Source organism: Carassius carassius, chromosome 22 (genome assembly GCF_963082965.1).
Source record: "Carassius carassius chromosome 22, fCarCar2.1, whole genome shotgun sequence".
NCBI classification, from domain to species: Eukaryota; Metazoa; Chordata; class Actinopteri; order Cypriniformes; family Cyprinidae; genus Carassius; species Carassius carassius.
In genome coordinates this window covers 2,037,366-2,053,920 of record NC_081776.1, presented here as the reverse complement: position 1 = coordinate 2,053,920, position 16,555 = coordinate 2,037,366, and the positions used below count along the sequence as shown (strand labels likewise).

Below are 16,555 nucleotides of genomic sequence, written 5' to 3'. Positions count from 1 at the left end.
ATGATCAAAAATGGTCTGATGTATTGACTGCAATGTTGCTAAAATATTTTGGGGGAGAAACTGAGTTATATATTTACTGTAGCACTTTTAAGATTTATTTTAACACTGAAAGAATCATTTATTAAGAAAACACAGATAAGAGTTTCGATTTTGTTGTTAAATTTCATTAAGTCCGCTAATTTTCACACTAATTGATAAAGAAATTGCGTATCGATTTAGTGCAGTATAAATAATAAACGTTGGCCTAGTACATAAACGATTTTATTTACTACAATGCAATGTTTATATTCTAGCAATGATCAGGCAAAAAGCTAGTTAACTTTATTTTAATATTTAATATTTATAAGAAATCTCAGAATATGCTTTGAGAACTTCTATTTTTTTACATTTTTAGAAACGCCCCTTAAACTTAATTTTTTAACAATAAACTCAATGTTTATTATATTCAGGCGAAACAAAACACAAATAAAGCCGGCTAACATAAGAATGGAATTTAAATACTAAATAAAATGAATCGCGTCAGCGCGTCACGTCATTGGTCCGCGCGTACACCCCGCCCCCAGAGGCTCTTTCGCTGCGCCCTGGACACCGTTGCTAAGGAATCCCGAGTACGCGCGAGTGGGTCGGACGCGCGCAGCTCGAGCGCTGCTCTCAGTGCTCAGACATGGCGGCGGTCCTCAACCCGGAGTGGCTGTCTTGCCTGCCTTCTTTATGGAGTTACGGCGTGACCCGGGACGGACGCGTCTTCTTTATCAAGTAAATATCCGCGGGATGGAAAGTTGGGGCTCGGTTCGACTCGAATGCCTCTCGTCGGTTGTTTTTCACCTTCTCTCTCTCCCCCTTTTTTCTCACCCAACAGTGAAGAGGGGAAGAGCACAACCTGGCTGCATCCAGTCACGGGAGAAGCCGTCATTACAGGGCACAGAAAAACTCCAGGTAAGAGGCTTTTAGCGGCTTTTCCGTTGGGTAAAAATCACCGCATGAGGAGAAATGCAATCAGTGCAGCTGTGGCAGAACGCGTCGCGCGCATTGTCTTTGCGGTTGCGTTTGCGTTGCGTTGCGTTGCATGCATGCAGCACACCTGCACTGCACGCGCAGCTTTTCACAACTCGTTCACATTTCAACGGGGCTGCATGGTCATTTTTGGCTTTTGATTGACAGCTGTCATTGCTATTTTTTTACTCGTTGGATCGTTTGGAACAGCTTGCATGCTTTGAATTCCTCAAAACACTTAAAACTTCCACAGTCCTTGAATGCCTAAAATCCAGTTTGAGTTTGGATATAAAACCATTAGCCGTTTCCTGTCACCCTTAAGAGACAAAACAAGCTGAATGGTCCACAATTACATGTTGATCTGCAGTACAGAGATGCGAGCAGTGCTTGTGGGCATTGAACAGCACTGCAGATCATGGGCACGATGAGAGATGTGCAGCCAGTCACTCTAGAAGATGCTTTTTGCATGCAAAACTCATTGTCCTTGTGTGTTCTTTTCAGATTTACCCACCGGATGGGAAGAAGGATACACGTTTGAAGGAGCCCGTTGCTTTATCAAGTGAGTTGGAGGATATTTGGCTCTCTCCTGCTTGTTTGACAGCAGCAGTGGCGGCAGTGATTTCAGATCGCCGCCCCCTCTCTCACACACACACACACACACACACACACAAACACACACACTCTCTTACACGCATGCCATAGTGTTTCCAGAAATGCTTCCGCTCGCACACTGAAGGCACACACGAGTCGTTAGAGCTCTTCCCCCCCCCCCGTTTACAAAAAAAAAGTAATTACCGTGAGGCTGGCGGAGGGCTTGACAAGCCCGTGTGATTCAAAGCTCTGTTGGCTGAACAGGCTCAACTTGTTGGTTTCCACCGAGTGAATCATGTTAACCCTTGTTTGTACTGCTCTAGTCTAGTTTAAAACAAATCTGTTGCGCCATTCGCTTGGTTTTCATCCGCTTCGCAGGACTTGCTTTGTTTGATTGGGTGTGGAGAAGAGCTGATCGACTATTTTAATCAGTGAATGTGTTAAAAATGAACCAGGTTGATTATTGGCATTTTATTTGCCCATTTTGAGAGTATTCACATTAGTAGTTTAAATATGATCAGATTAATACCTCAACTTGTGCCAATTTTTAAAATCTTTTGTGGTTTTTCAATAAATAGAACGTGAAATAAGTGTTAATTTTGGTTGATTATGCATCTTATTTGGCCACAAATTTACATCAATAATTAGTATATTATCGGATTAATACCTTCTACTTGTGGTTTTTGAGTAAATAGTGTGTGAAATAAGTGTTAATTTCAACAGTTTTTATGTTCTTGTGTTTGCGGCCATATTGTTTTAATACGCAGACGTGCATTAATGTGCATTAACATTGGTCGTTATCTATTGGTTGCTTTGATTTAGATGTTGCACATTACAAAAATTGCTTTATTTTATTTGTCATTGGTGTCTTACCATGGCCAAACAATATTATTAGAGCAGTATCTTGCGTTATCAGTATCATGCAAATCATTCTGTTTTGGAATCATTTGTTTGATGTATTGTACAGTAATGTAGTAAAGCATGAATGGGCATTTTTTAAACCTACTTCTGAAAGCTTTGTTTTGCATTTTAGAAATTCCTTCCACAAAGCTTTGTTCCTCACTCGTTGTCGTCCTTTTATGACTTAAGTCAGTCTGTAGTCAACAGACGTAGAGCTGTTAGCAAAAAATGTTGATATTTTGAAAACTCTATTTAGAAATGGTTGACTGCTGTGCTGAGAAAAAATAAGTGTATTCTACTTTAAACTCAGTTTAACTGCCTCCTATGTTCTTTTTGTGTAAAATTTGTATGCATGGTGTGTGCTTTGTAGTATTTGTTCCAAACCCATTCCAGAGCTGAACTTTAAGGCTAATTTGACACAGGGATTCGAGCTAAAACTCACGAAATGCATCTCATCACGTCAGGATTGACAACTTGACCCTTTCTAGACGTCTGAGGGCTTGTGGATTCTGCTTTACTGTCCGCTTGGGACACACCAGCAAATGATGATCTCTGATGATCCTACTGCAGTCTTAACAACGGACCGATTCACCAACTGTTTTTTTTTTGCTCGAATGCATCTCTTTGTCATCGTCTCTGTGGATTATTGTTTGCATACAGACTCCCTGGAATCCTTTACTGCTGCGCTGATGAAACCTGGAGGCCCAGAACTGTTTGAATTGAGACTGTTTTCATTTTTAATGTTCTGTTGGATCGTCATACTGATCTAAGACCTGCAATATGAAGAAACTCGGAAAGGATGAGATCGTAGTGACCAGTGGGGAACCTGCTCATGTTACCGCAGCAGCAGATGGTGGCCGTCCAGAGATTAAGAGTGATACAGGGGTCGTTCATAATACTGGCACAGAGGCACACAGGGGGTCGTGAAGGAGTGACGCTTGGAGCAGCAAGTGGCTTGTGATATTTGATCCATTAGCTCAAGTCTGTCAGAATTCATTAAAAAGCACTGCAGCGTGTGAGGATGTTTTTTCTGTGTCACCCAGGAATAGCATGGCTAGCCAGAGGACGCTCAGATGCAGGCTTTGCTGTGGCCGCCATACAGAGCATTTGCAACGCTTTCCAAACCCAAAAGAGAACAAATTTTTTTTTTTGAAATGGCTCTTTATGAAAAGCAACACAGACACAGAAACATCAACCATCAATAGTAAGCCTAAGGTATTAGAATCAATTGGCTCTCTAAAAAGCCTTTAACTGTATAATATTTAATTCTAAGGAAAAATGCAATATATTTAGCTTTGTAAATATATAAAAAAAGGGTTTTATACACACCTATTGGTGTATTCTGCACCTGTAATTTGAATTATGAAATTTTTTTTCACATCGACTTCTCCAGAATGGCTTCTACCGAACTTTTTTTGCACTATCACTAAATATCAGTTTCTCTGTGGACACAGTGAATGGGATATTATCTTCTGGAGCACTACCAACAAACTCTTTGAAAAGGAAGATGATTAATAATTGAGATGAAGCAGATGACTTGCGGTCTACATCTGGAGCGGCGTGTGAAGCAGAGGTTTCTCTGGCCGTCGCTGCGATTGAAAGGCCGCGGTTTCTTCTGCTTTTGCTTGGCAGCTGTTGCAGCGTCTTGGGAATGCTGCAAAATAAACAGCTCATGAAGACACTCATGTTGGTCATTAGTTTCCACCTACTGCCTAACAGGCCGCAGATTGGGCAACCCAACAAGAGGCGGAGGATGAGCTCCCTCCCTGTATCTCTCGCTCATGCCTTTTGAAATTAAAGGGGGAATGCGGTGAAATAACACACTCCAAAGAGCAGCAGAAGTTGCTCTGCATCTGACAGGATGGAATAACCTTTTATGTGGTGTTATTTAAGTGTACTTGTTTTAGAGATGCAATCCTACTGGTTTTTTGGGGGGCATTTCTGACTGGAATGGGAAATAAATGGAGCAATGTAGTGACGTGGAGAGAGAGAGGAAAATTGCAAAGGTCAATTATTCAACTGTGGCGTGCTCTTTTCATATGTGCTGGTTTGTGTTTGTGTGTTTGCATCTGTTTGTGTTGTGTGGATGGGTCAGAGCAGCACTGGTTTAATTAGTGACGTGAGTTTGAGGCGGTACTGTACTTGTTTTTTTTAACAATGGCAGGCGAAAAATATTTTTTTTTCTTTTTAACGTCCCTCAAGGGATTGGAATTACTTGACCTTTCCACACACACAAGTTTAGAATCTTCAGAATGATTTTTTTAAACATCAACATTTTTAGAACGTACAACTTTCCATTGCGATGCATCAAGCATGTCACATGACACTTCGCCGTCACAGTTGGGTTCCGGGAGTAAGAATCCCATTCAATTTCTCCATAGGGAATTTAATTTTTAACAACAACTTACAAACTGTTAAAGGCAAAACAGCTGTGAGCTACAAGGTTGTTAATTAATGGTGTATGTGTTTGTTGAAACAATTAACCCACATTGTATCAACTTACTTTTAAATAATTGCATTCCTAGTGGGAAAACTAAATTTCTCATGATTCTGCAAAATAATCTCCACCAATCAGAGAAATGAAAAAACAACAGATTGTGCCAAAAGAACCACCATTATTGTGGTTTTTAATTGGTGTAATTGATTCAATCAAACCTCTTAAATAGTTATGTCTGTATGCATATTATGAAATAAATATTAAAATATTTCTTGCTATTTATTTTTCACAACATTTTTTTAAATCTTTTATATATCTTTAGATAGAAGTTCTCTGTCTTTAAAGCCATTAATTTGTCTTTTTTTTTTAATTCTCAAATTCATATATATATATATATATATATATATATATATATAATATTATTTATTTTTTTTGCTTCAAATTAAAGTTTGTAATTGTGTAGTTCACCTTGTAGCTGGTTGGATTAATCTGTGGCTTGTAACTCTTTAATGATGATTAAAAAAAAAATCCATATGGTATAAATTGGAAAAAATACTCTTGAAACCAATGGTGCTGAAAAAGTGGACAGGCATTCTAAACCAGCCTAATTATACAAGGCTTCTGTAAGATTTACTAGTTAAATAGTCATTAAGCAACAAGACTAACTGTAACCGCAGTAAACTGGGTGTGATTTAAAAAATGAACAAAAGGAAGGCATGGACCGTCTCCAATCAAAACATCCCACAGTCCACTGCAGGTGTTTCCACCTCGGTAAGGATGCTTTGAAAGAAATGTGTCTAATGGTCCTCACATGATTAGCCGTGTGTGTGTGTCAGTGTCACTCGCCGTCGCTGTGTGAGTGTTTCCTTGTTTCCAGAGCAGCAGTAACATGAGATGCGCTGGTTTTAGGACAGTTAAGTGGGTCGATAGATGGGTGGAGTTGGGTCCACAGTGATGAAAAGCTTCCTATGACTGTCGAATCATGTGGGGCCCGCTTCCCTCTCTCTCTTGCGCTCACCCTCGTTCACTTGTTCTGAGAGCCATGGGGCAAGTAGAAATGGTGTGAAAGGGTAAATGACTCTTGGCCCTTTGATTGTTTTGACACATGCTTTGCCAGACGCTGACAGCTCAGTTCAGTGCTCAAGTGTTTCCAGTCCAAAATAACATAATTTGGCTTTGACTGCATATAAACACTTTTTCGACTAATTGGATAAAATAACTCCTTTTGGACTGAAATGGTTCTGCTGCTCATATCAAAATCAGCTCGCACTTCCACTGACTTTGAGAGAGAATTCCATTATGTCTCTACATAACCTGACCTTAAACAAACATGGTTCATCATAGTCTTTGAGTTTTAATTGAAGTAATCATGTTTTAATTTCTTGTTTATTATTTGATTTAATTCTCTTAATGCCATCCATACTGGCTTTGAATCAATGCTTGGAATTTATTTAAAAGTTACACTTAAAATAAATAAAAGCAGGTGAAGTTGTTTTGCAGCTTATTAATCTGAATGGCGCCAAGTAGTGCTTTTTCAGTCTTAATGGCTTTGTTGATTCTAACTGGAGTGTTCTGTTTAACTGTCTCATGATGTTTTGCCATTTTAATTTTTTTTCTTGGTTTGCAATCAGTTTACAAAATTGGCTTTGTTTGAAATATGTATTGCACTTAACGTCCCCCAACTACTAGTGTGACTCTAAAATTAGATCTTGACATTTTAACAAGCTGTCATGGTAAACATTATAATATGATAAAACCTGAATCATTTCACACATACTGCTTTTTTTTTTTTTTTTTTTTACCAAGCTAGAATATGTTTTAATGCAATATTAGTGTTAAAGTAAATTCCTTCTCCTAGCTTTTAGCCAAAATTTTGATGCATCTCTCTAAATGTAAGAAGCACACTCACAAGCTTTCTGATTGTGCACCAGAACTATCCATCCATCAGGTGATCAGAGAACAACTATTTAGAAAAGTTTTGTTAAAGACCTTACAAGAACACAATGTCCAATTCATCATTCCTCCCAGGTTTGTCAGAAAACCCTTGGGTTGTAGCATTTAGCTCAGTGACAGCACCAGCCCAGATGCCAGTGGGATGGGTTACTCAGCTGTTAGACACTTAATACCGGCTTCGGTTGATTTGTATGAGTGGGCTGCTAAATGAATGGGTAGATGGCAGCTTGGAAGATGATGGAGTGCTCATTAAGTCACAGTTAGAGGCCGGACGCTCTCCGCAGCTTTGGATTTTGCAGACGAAGAGCCATGATTCATATCTCATATGGGGTCAGGATAGAGGGTTAAACGGATGGATCAACGCTCCTCTGACTTGGGCGACCAAGCGTGGCTTTCTAGGCACAATTGGGCTACTCGTTCTTTGAGATTTTAACAAGTTGCCGGCGGTGATTGTTCGCTCACGATACTCATTAGACAACAAGAACTAGGCCCAGGTCTTGTGCTCAGTGTGCACACTGTGCCTCTGGTGCCTGGCTTTCTTTGTTGTTTCTTTGTTGTTTTCCTGCAGCACAACCGGTTTTATCTTGCCCTCCTGCTCAGTGCATCCTGCGGTGTGATTCAGTAGCACTGTCCGCCCATACTTCTCCTGATGGACACGCCAATTGATTCAGTTATTTGTCATTTTGACGACACTTAACATTGGGCAATTCATGACTGCATAGGTGTTTTGTCCTTAAGACAAGATGCTACAGGCAAAAACATTGGTCAGTTTTGGAGATCCAGACTAGTGTAAAGAAAAGATAAAAAATACACATTTAAGTGTTTTTCTTTGCACTTTAGCGTTTTGCATTTGTAGATTTCAATTACAGTACATATCTTAAAATTAGTTTTCATCTCTACTTAAGTAGCACTTATGTACTCAGCAGTTTTATTCCCGTCTAAATTCTGAAGGTTTTTACTGATTAAATTTTTTATGTAATTGCCTGATATATATTTAACATTTTATTACTAATAATAGGGTGAAAATGCAGTTTTTCCCCTGGCTGTTGACAGTGTTTTCTGATTGATGAAATGATAAAAAAAAAGAGATATCAAAAATCCCTTCTGGAAAAACCTTTAATATGTCAACAAAATGAAAACAGAAATTTTGAACCTGGCTTTTTCTGGAAGTGTGTGAAAATTAGTGCAGTTTTAGATTACATTTGTATAAACTTTTTCTGAAATGTATTTAATAAAATGTAGACTAATGTCTTAACTAGTGGTATTTGGCATTTTTCAAATATCGTCTTCACCCGATTCTGTTTGGCCGATGTGTTTGAGGCGGGCGCTAGAGACCTGCGCGGGACACAATTTTCAGTCCCGCTCCCGCAGTGTTTAGTACCGCTCCCGCCCGCTCCCGCAAAGATTTGTCATTTTTAGTCCCGCTCCCGCCCGCATCTGTGATATTATGTCCCGCTCCCGCCCGCAAATGCCCGCAAGACGGCAGGCAGGATCAGGGGCGGCGCTAGGACGTTTTTAGCCCCGAATAATTTTGTTAAATTGTGTCTCTCATAGAGCAAAACAATTAATCAGAAAAAGAAATGTGAATAAGATTACAGCAGCCGTGATTACCTAATCATGTGCATATTACAGTTTTATTGATATTTTTCCATTTTGCATTAAAGCGATGTGCTTTTTTGCAGCGTTGAGCAGCGTTGCGCACTTGATATTCTTGATGCTGCTCTGATGCACTACATTACGCAATGCTCTGTTTGTTGTTAAGATGACTAAAAGTTCAGCGGTCTAGCTCATCAATGTCAAAATGATTAAAGAAGCGAACGAATGCCTGGTAAAATGCAAGTAGATAAAAATGTAATATTTGACTGTTTTACAATAGAAATGATCAACTACCGACAGTAGCCTATCCGGTGACGCAAATTACTCAACTTTTTAATTTATTTATTAAATTTTGCTTTTTTTAATTGAAAATATGCTATAATTTCCTTGATTCACAAGTTAAGATTGCTTAAAACGTTTTTATTGCTGACAAACAGAATCTCTCTCACAAGTACAAATTATGAACGCTACTTTAACCATTTATATATTTTACTTTACACTAATATTTAATTTGCGGGAGTGCAGCGTATCATCCCTCCCGCCTGCACCCGCAAGTGCACCGGATCATCCCGCCTGCGCCCGCAATGACCTTTCAAAATTTGTCCCGCGCCGCACTGTTTTGCGTCGCGACCCGCGGGTCCCGCGGGTGCAGACCTCTAGCGGGCGCCTGTGCACACAGTGCTCACGTTCTCTCTCTTCATTGTTTGCTGTCGCAGTTAAACAATGGAGGTGTACAATAAAGTTTTATAATGATTGCTTTTATATTATTAAGCAAACAGTATGATACTTTCTCCTTTTTTTGTATTTGAAAACGTACCTAAACATATTGGCCAATGCCAATATTTTAATTGACAAATATCAGCATCGGCGATATATCGATTGACCATCTCATATTGTCTGTGCTCCAAAACATTCAAGATTAATGACAGTTTAAATTGGCAATTTCGTTTTCAGGTCTATGCTTAAAAAGAAAAAGAAAAAGATGGAACTCAACTATTACACAAATACAATTTAGTACCATAAAATCCCCTAAATACAAAATATAAAATAAAAGATTATCAAACTAAAACGTAGTACATTCATTTAAATTGTAGAACAGTTCATTTTCGACAGCCTATAACCTGTAGTGTTTTAATACAGCGTCCTCACTGCCACTCCTCAATCCTACATGTTCGTATCATTCCTGATGTCATTGGACTCTACACCACTAAGCAAATAAACATCAAACAGCTGCTGCTTTTATACCAATGCATGAATGAGGGGTTTTGTATGTCAGTTTAGTGCCTTGCCACAAAATACAAAGGTTGTGTTTATTTTAACTCTGTTTTTGCCAGCGGTTCTTTTGGAAAATCTTCCTGCACTTCTGACATAGATCCTTATTTGCATTTGTGTTTTAGTTGCACGTTTCTATACAGGTGTACAATTGATTTGTAGGATATAATTGAAGATTTGAGATGGTAGTGGCATGCATAACGGAGTAATCAATTATTGAGGTCGCCTGCAAAGTTCGATATTTTCAGTGGGGGTACGTTAAAAGGGAGACTCAATTTTCAAACTTTTGAGACATGCTGCTTCTTTGAGTCTTTCTGTTGCATGCTAATAAAGTAGCGCTGCTGCAGCCGCTTGTGTATGAAACACCCCCTTCAACAATACTTTTCAAAACAATCACTGTCGTGCTTCAGGTCACCTGCTGCGATCAATGTCCCCGTGATTATGCAGAATCTGCAGGTTTATTAGCGAGGTGTTGTGGGGAAATTAAAGGCCAGTATTTTTCTGGAGTCTGGTGCTGTTTCTTCGTGGCATGAGACTTATTTCCTAGTGAATTTGCAGAAAGAAATTCAGAGAAGTCAAGTGTGTTACCAATTGACAGCCCTAGTTGAGTAATATTTGATTAATCTCTGTAAATGCAGAAATGCATCCCTTAATGTGTCTCTTTGGCAGTATCACCGTCTTTCAGTAATGTCCTGTAGTATGTGCAGTCATATAATTAGCTGTATCTGACCGTCCTCCATTAGTCTGCTTGTGTGTTAGCAGCTGTAATCGGTGCAGAGGATTTAAAATGATGGAGGGCTGCAGCGTTTGGGTTTTGCGAGTCCCAGTACTTTTTACAAGTCTCTTCACATCTTCAGCAAACAGGCCTGTCATGACATTCCCATTTTGTTGTCCTGGCGCCATAAGAACACGTTTACAGATGCCGCCTGTTGAGATGTGCTGTCTGATGGCTGTTATCAGATCCGTGAGGAAAGACTGAGGACAAAATGTAACCGCTACCGTGATATTGAATGATTTCAAGGTGCTTTTGATTGTTTGTATAAATGTCAAGTCTAGAATTAAAACTATAGCATGTTTAGTAGGTGTTGTGACACAACGTTGTTAATTTTTTTTATTGCCTACATTAACACAATTTTTCATTTTCTTCATACCATCAAAGAGTGGTATGTTTTTGCATTATAACATCTGTAGCATCTTAATCTCGCTGTAGCACACATACACCCATTTACTGTGTTGTGCTTTCCAAACAAAATTAGAATCATTGCTTTTGTCTGGGGCAGTGCATTTCTCTGTATTCCCTGTACTAATATATTTATGTCCTCTGGCGTTTTATTATACATTTGTAAACGGGCTTCTGGAAACAGCAGAAGATAGCGTGCAAGGACATCCAATGACATAATTTAGTTGCTTAGTGGTTTTTCAACAACAGCTTTATTTTCAATAACAAGCATGATTTACTACCCGGCTGGTGAGCATTCAGAGGTAATTCACATGCCTGTTTCTCTTTAAGGTAATAACCAGTTTCTAACAGGGAGGTGTGGAAAGGTCAACCTGAACCAGTAGCAACATCATTAATCTAAATGACTCCACAAAAGTATATTAATTTGCGCCTGATACTTTTAATTTTCTTTCAGAGCCTAAACCAAACAAATGTATCACATTAATCCTCATCACGGTCGGATCAGCGAGCGTCTCTCGTGAATTGTCGAACATTTCACAGATTGAACCAGACAATGGGGGCGGCCGACCTTGGGTGGACCTCATTGGATGCCACAGCCTCCTTTGGTCCACCAGTCCCACGGCTCTATCGCTGGGACGTACAGAACATTTCACTCTATTCGGCTTAGACTCCATGCTGAAAGAGATAAGAATGTGATGGAAAGGTGCATGAAAGGGCTGTGAGACTGAGAGATAAAGTATCAAGTCGAGCTCAGTCTCTCTTGGCCACAGTGAAACATTCTTCATGGTGACTTGTTGTGTCAGACTGGTATAGATGTTGCTTTTCTTTGCGGACTGTCCTCACAGCAATGCTTTTATTGCAGGATTTTGCTAATATGGAATTTATTGGGATAGTTCACCCCAAAATTTCAATTGTCATAATTTACACTCCAACATGCCGCTCTAGATTCATTTTATTTTTCTTTTGTAGAACACAAAAGGTGTTTAAATACATATGGCACATTAGGCTGGTTTGACATCAATGGAGATCAATCACAAGAACTGACTTTTGATGTCAAGCATGTCATAGGAATCGTGTGACTGTGGAGCTATTCTATGACTTTGAAAAACTTGAAATACGGTGCCTATGTGCCCCATTTATAATACTTTTAATTTGCTTTTATTATAATTTTTGGAGCTCAACATAAATCCTTATTCACTTTTGTTGTGTGTAAAACAATAACTAGTGCATTCTGCAAAATATATCCTTTTGCCTTTTACAAAAGATGAAAAAATTTACAGGTTTGGAGTGACATGAGTTTAAGTGAATATCGACAGTTTTCAGGGGCTGACTATTAAATTTACTGTTACATCAATTTTTATTTTTTATTTTATGGATTAAGGCACACCAAGGAGGATATGAAGGCATGGGTCAGAGTGAGAAAGTTTTCTTTGTTGCTTCTGAGATATTCAATTTTGTTGAATTTGTAGATTAGTTTTTACACTTTGCAAACCTAAAAGTAAATTTTTTTTGTGAAGCAGTCTAAATTATGTAAAATTCAGATTTTTGTTACCAAGATAATGTTATCTTGGTTTTGATGAACATTGCAAAAAGTACCAAAAGTCTTAAGACCATCACTTGGAAAATATATATAGAAATTATCTTTGGTTTTTAGTGTGGCCCGTGTAATCGTTTGCAGGTCAAGTAAAAAAAAAAAAAACACTAACAGAAAAATTCCTTATGATGGAGTGCTTGTCTCTTGTGTGAGACCATAAATGTGTATTTTTGAATTGGGTAACATGTAAAACGATCCTCTTCAAAACAGCTGTCTCACTTGGGTTGTGGTCTGGTGTAATTTACCCCCACTCCCAAAGATAAGTTGGCTGCCCTCTGATCCAATGGAAGATGGGGTGGATGCCAAAAGAATCATAGCGATGCGTTTCCTTTTCCTGATGTGTAGTGCAGGAGCTCTCACAATAACGGATGTCATATTTCCAAACAATCTATATATTCATGTTGCATGTATTTTCAGCTCTTTTTCTCTCATGCACCCATTGAAATGGCTGACAGCTGGCGCTTTGAAAAAGATGAAAATTTAATTTTTAACCCCGTTTTACAATGAACACTAAAGCACAGTTTTGGACGCCACCCAATCTTCTAGTAGAAACTAATACATACGATCAGAGGATATTAACAGTGGCTGTGGTATCAGGAAACATTGATCCAGGAGAGCCAATGGACAGCCAAATGGAAACTTTATTCTAGTTCCACCCACAAATCAAGTCTGACTCCATGAAAACCTTGTTTGAAGACATTAGCATTCACCAAATGCACACACTATTTACCAAAGAATCTGGTTTATCTGCAGCTGAAATTGACTTCCTCCTTCTTGAAATGCCCAGCAGTTCACTGACCTGAGCTTTCACATCTCATATTGGATGGCCTCCTGGTTTCCACAGGGATCTGAGGATCAACTGTAATTAAGTACAACCTCTCTGTTGTATTAGATATAAATAATGTTTATTGCTAGATAGTGGAAATGCAGCCAGATTGTTGAAGCACCTTGCCATTCTTTCCCATCTATTACCATTATGTGAGTCAGAACAAGCTGCATAAATGGCAGAATAATTGACTGTTGTGTCAAGCTGATGATGCAATCAGATGTGAAGTTTTAATCTGCTTTATAAGCGATTCTGCATGGAGAATCTTGCAAACGCTACACCTTTCTCTGTTCCCTTTATGAGTGTTCGTTCTTGTTAACCCTTGAGTGAACCTGTTTGACGAGTCAATGGGGCACCATCTCGTTTAATCGACGACAAAGAATGGGATGAAACCCATGACCATGGCAAATCGAAAACCAGTTCCAGGATCATGACCTCACAGCGGAGTCATGCACTTTGATATCAAGCACTTCCTCCCAGCTACAGTTTTCCAAATAGTTCCTGCTACTAGTAATTCCCACCACTTCCTGTTTGGCACTCCATTCCCAATGGACTTAATAAGAGAGAAGCCAACTGAGGCATATTTGTGGGCTTCTTGCACATGAAGAACGTGTATACAAGAGTATGCATTAGTGGTGATGCAGCTATCCATGTGGGACTCCGGAAGGCATTCTTTCAGCTCCAACATGGAGTACTAGATTTCATCCAATCAGCTGGCTTGCTCTAGAGAATTCATTTGTTTATTTTTGCCAGTGCTGAAGAACAGGCAAAGGATAGATGGGTAATGGAATATCTTGCTAGGACTTGATGATCAGGAGATGTTGGCAGATTTATGGATTCATAATCCCAATGTTGGCAACAAGGTTTTTTTTTTTTTCTTTGTATGGGAATTTTCTAAAAAGAGTGTATCTGCTGCCACCAAAACCCAGAATTTCGTAGGATTGTCCTCCTTTGCAACTAAAAAGCCTGAGTGTGACCACTGTCACTGCGTGTGCTATTTTGAATCCATAATGCTTGCAAATGTTGCTAATCCAAAAATAAAAATGACTCCCAGCTCATCCAATAAATCGGACCTCTTTTGCATATTGAGAAACATGCAATCCTTTAATTTATACTCAACATACTCATCGGTAACTGAAGTAAACGCTAACATCTTTTGATTCGAATCTGGGAGTGTTTTCCTAGGAATGGGACGTCCCACTGTAACACCGCCTGTGGCCACACTGCCGTTAATCTCTCGTAGTAGATAATCTGAAGCTTAATCCCGTTTTTGCAGTATGCAGATTTACTGACCCACAGCCCTGATCGACACTGACGTTGCAGAGCTTTCGCATTCACAGGAATGGTGTAGACAAGACCCCAACGCTAATATGAAGCAGACGTGCTGGTAAGGTGGTGTGGAGGCATGATGTTTTAATTGCATTGAGGTCTAGTAGATTACTGTGAGCTTTGCACGAATGAGTACTGCATTTGCGGCCATCTCCTTAAAACGTTCTGGATGGCGATGTGGCCTCACTTATTCAAAATAGTCTAAACTTGGTAGCTTGGTCTGTTTCCGATAGCTCAAATTCTTGATACTAATGAAGTGTTCATGGCGAGTTGCTGCTCCTTTAAACTGGAGTAATGAGATTTGCTGAATTACTGTCTTAATTACAGGTAGAATGGAAAATTGGAGAGGAGATGTTTATAATGATGTGATTTACAGCTTTTTCATGAAAAAACCCCCATCTGTCTTTCCAAGCCCCCTTTTCCATTTACCCTCAATATTGTTTTTCTACTTGATTTAATTGGAATTCAGGCTACACGAATTACTGTCAGGTTGTGGTTGAACAACAATTAGAGGGAGTGTGCAAGATATCTCTGAAGGGCACAAGAAGCTTCAAGGTCATGCTAACACTTGATAGAGCTCGTTTTAGGGTTGCTTGGTGATTGCCAAGATGCTCGGCATGATTCCTAGGATTTTGCTTGGGCATTGCTAGTTGCTCATACTTTTAAAAATACTTGCTAAAAACAAGTTTTTTTTTTTTTGCATCCCTAAACTAATCTCTGTTGCAAATGTTTAAAGTACAATTTGTCATATAAACAGTCTTTTAGTTAGTGTACAGTAAAGGCTGGAATACACTACGTGATTTTTGCACTGATTTTCTGTCGATTTACTGTCTGGAGAAGTTGACACTAATTGTTGAAAGTCAGATCCAGTCTGAAGATTTGAGTTGATAGATTTCATAAAAAAATTGTGTAGTGTATGATGGTTCCAGACTCCGATTTTATTTTAGCTTCAGACTATAATTCCATCCAGTCAGAGGATATCAAAAATGTTTGATATTTTGCACCAATTTTAGAACACATTTTTTATTGACCATATCGTTTTAATGTGTCATGTGTCTCCTATAAAACGTGTGGTGCACCGCCTTTTTATCCTCCCAGATTCAATTTGAATCTTAAGTACAACATCTTTTTTTTTTCTCTGTGTAGATCTGGAGAACAGTAATGCAGGGAACTCTGTATAACAGTGATCCATGCCCTTGATTATTTACACAGCTATTTGTGAAACCTAAACTACTTTTTACTTTTTAATTTATGCATAAGTCCTAGATGTGCTGTGCATCACCATGTGAAGTTATTCTGATAAATAATGTTCAATATTGTTGCACATACCCACCTGTAGGCCCTCCAGAGGTCTGTCAGATCTTCCTGACTCTTGAATTACCCTGAAACTTCCACTCACACCCACAAATCCCCATGTTCATCAAGAGGATGACTCATTTTCCCCATGGCACCATGCAATGACCTCTCCTCCAGCGGAGAACATCAAAGCACGTGTATGGAACCCCAGTAATGATTCCAGCTTAAATATTTTGCCATGTGCACTCTGCTGGTTTATTAAAGCACATCAGATCTGCACCCAGTGCCATCTCACCTCGCCTGGCCAGTGATGTACTGCATATTAAGCTTTGCCAAGCAAGACCGGTTCCATCATGACCACGCTGTGTCATAAAGCCAAAGGGGTCACAGTCTGGATTAGCATTTTTCTCTTTTGCATTAACAGCCAAATAAGGGGAAGAGGGGAAGCTGGTGGATTGGACCTTTTTGTGTTAATGTGGTCTTAATCTCTCAGGCTTTCTATCCCACACCATGCGATTACTACATACTTATTTTAAAGGGCTGTAGAATAAATGCACAAGCAGATTTGCAGGCCTAGCATATGTGACG

At 39.2% G+C, this 16,555-nt stretch overlaps 1 protein-coding gene across 4 annotated transcripts in view; it reads left to right on the top strand.

The window, feature by feature from the left end:
• Positions 1–577: 577 nt before the first annotated feature.
• LOC132098660 (pleckstrin homology domain-containing family A member 5-like) overlaps positions 578–16,555 on the top strand; it is a 137,017-nt gene continuing 121,039 nt past the window's right edge. For 2 of the 4 annotated variants that reach the window (XM_059504753.1, XM_059504752.1), the window contains exons 1-3: positions 593–756; positions 860–936; positions 1,495–1,552. In XM_059504753.1, coding sequence (XP_059360736.1) covers positions 665–756; positions 860–936; positions 1,495–1,552 — 227 coding nt within the window. In that variant the 5' untranslated portion in view covers positions 593–664. Of the gene's footprint in view, positions 757–859; positions 937–1,494; positions 1,553–16,555 lie in introns of all 4 variants that reach the window. The other 2 variants (XM_059504755.1, XM_059504754.1) reach the window with 2 other exon arrangements.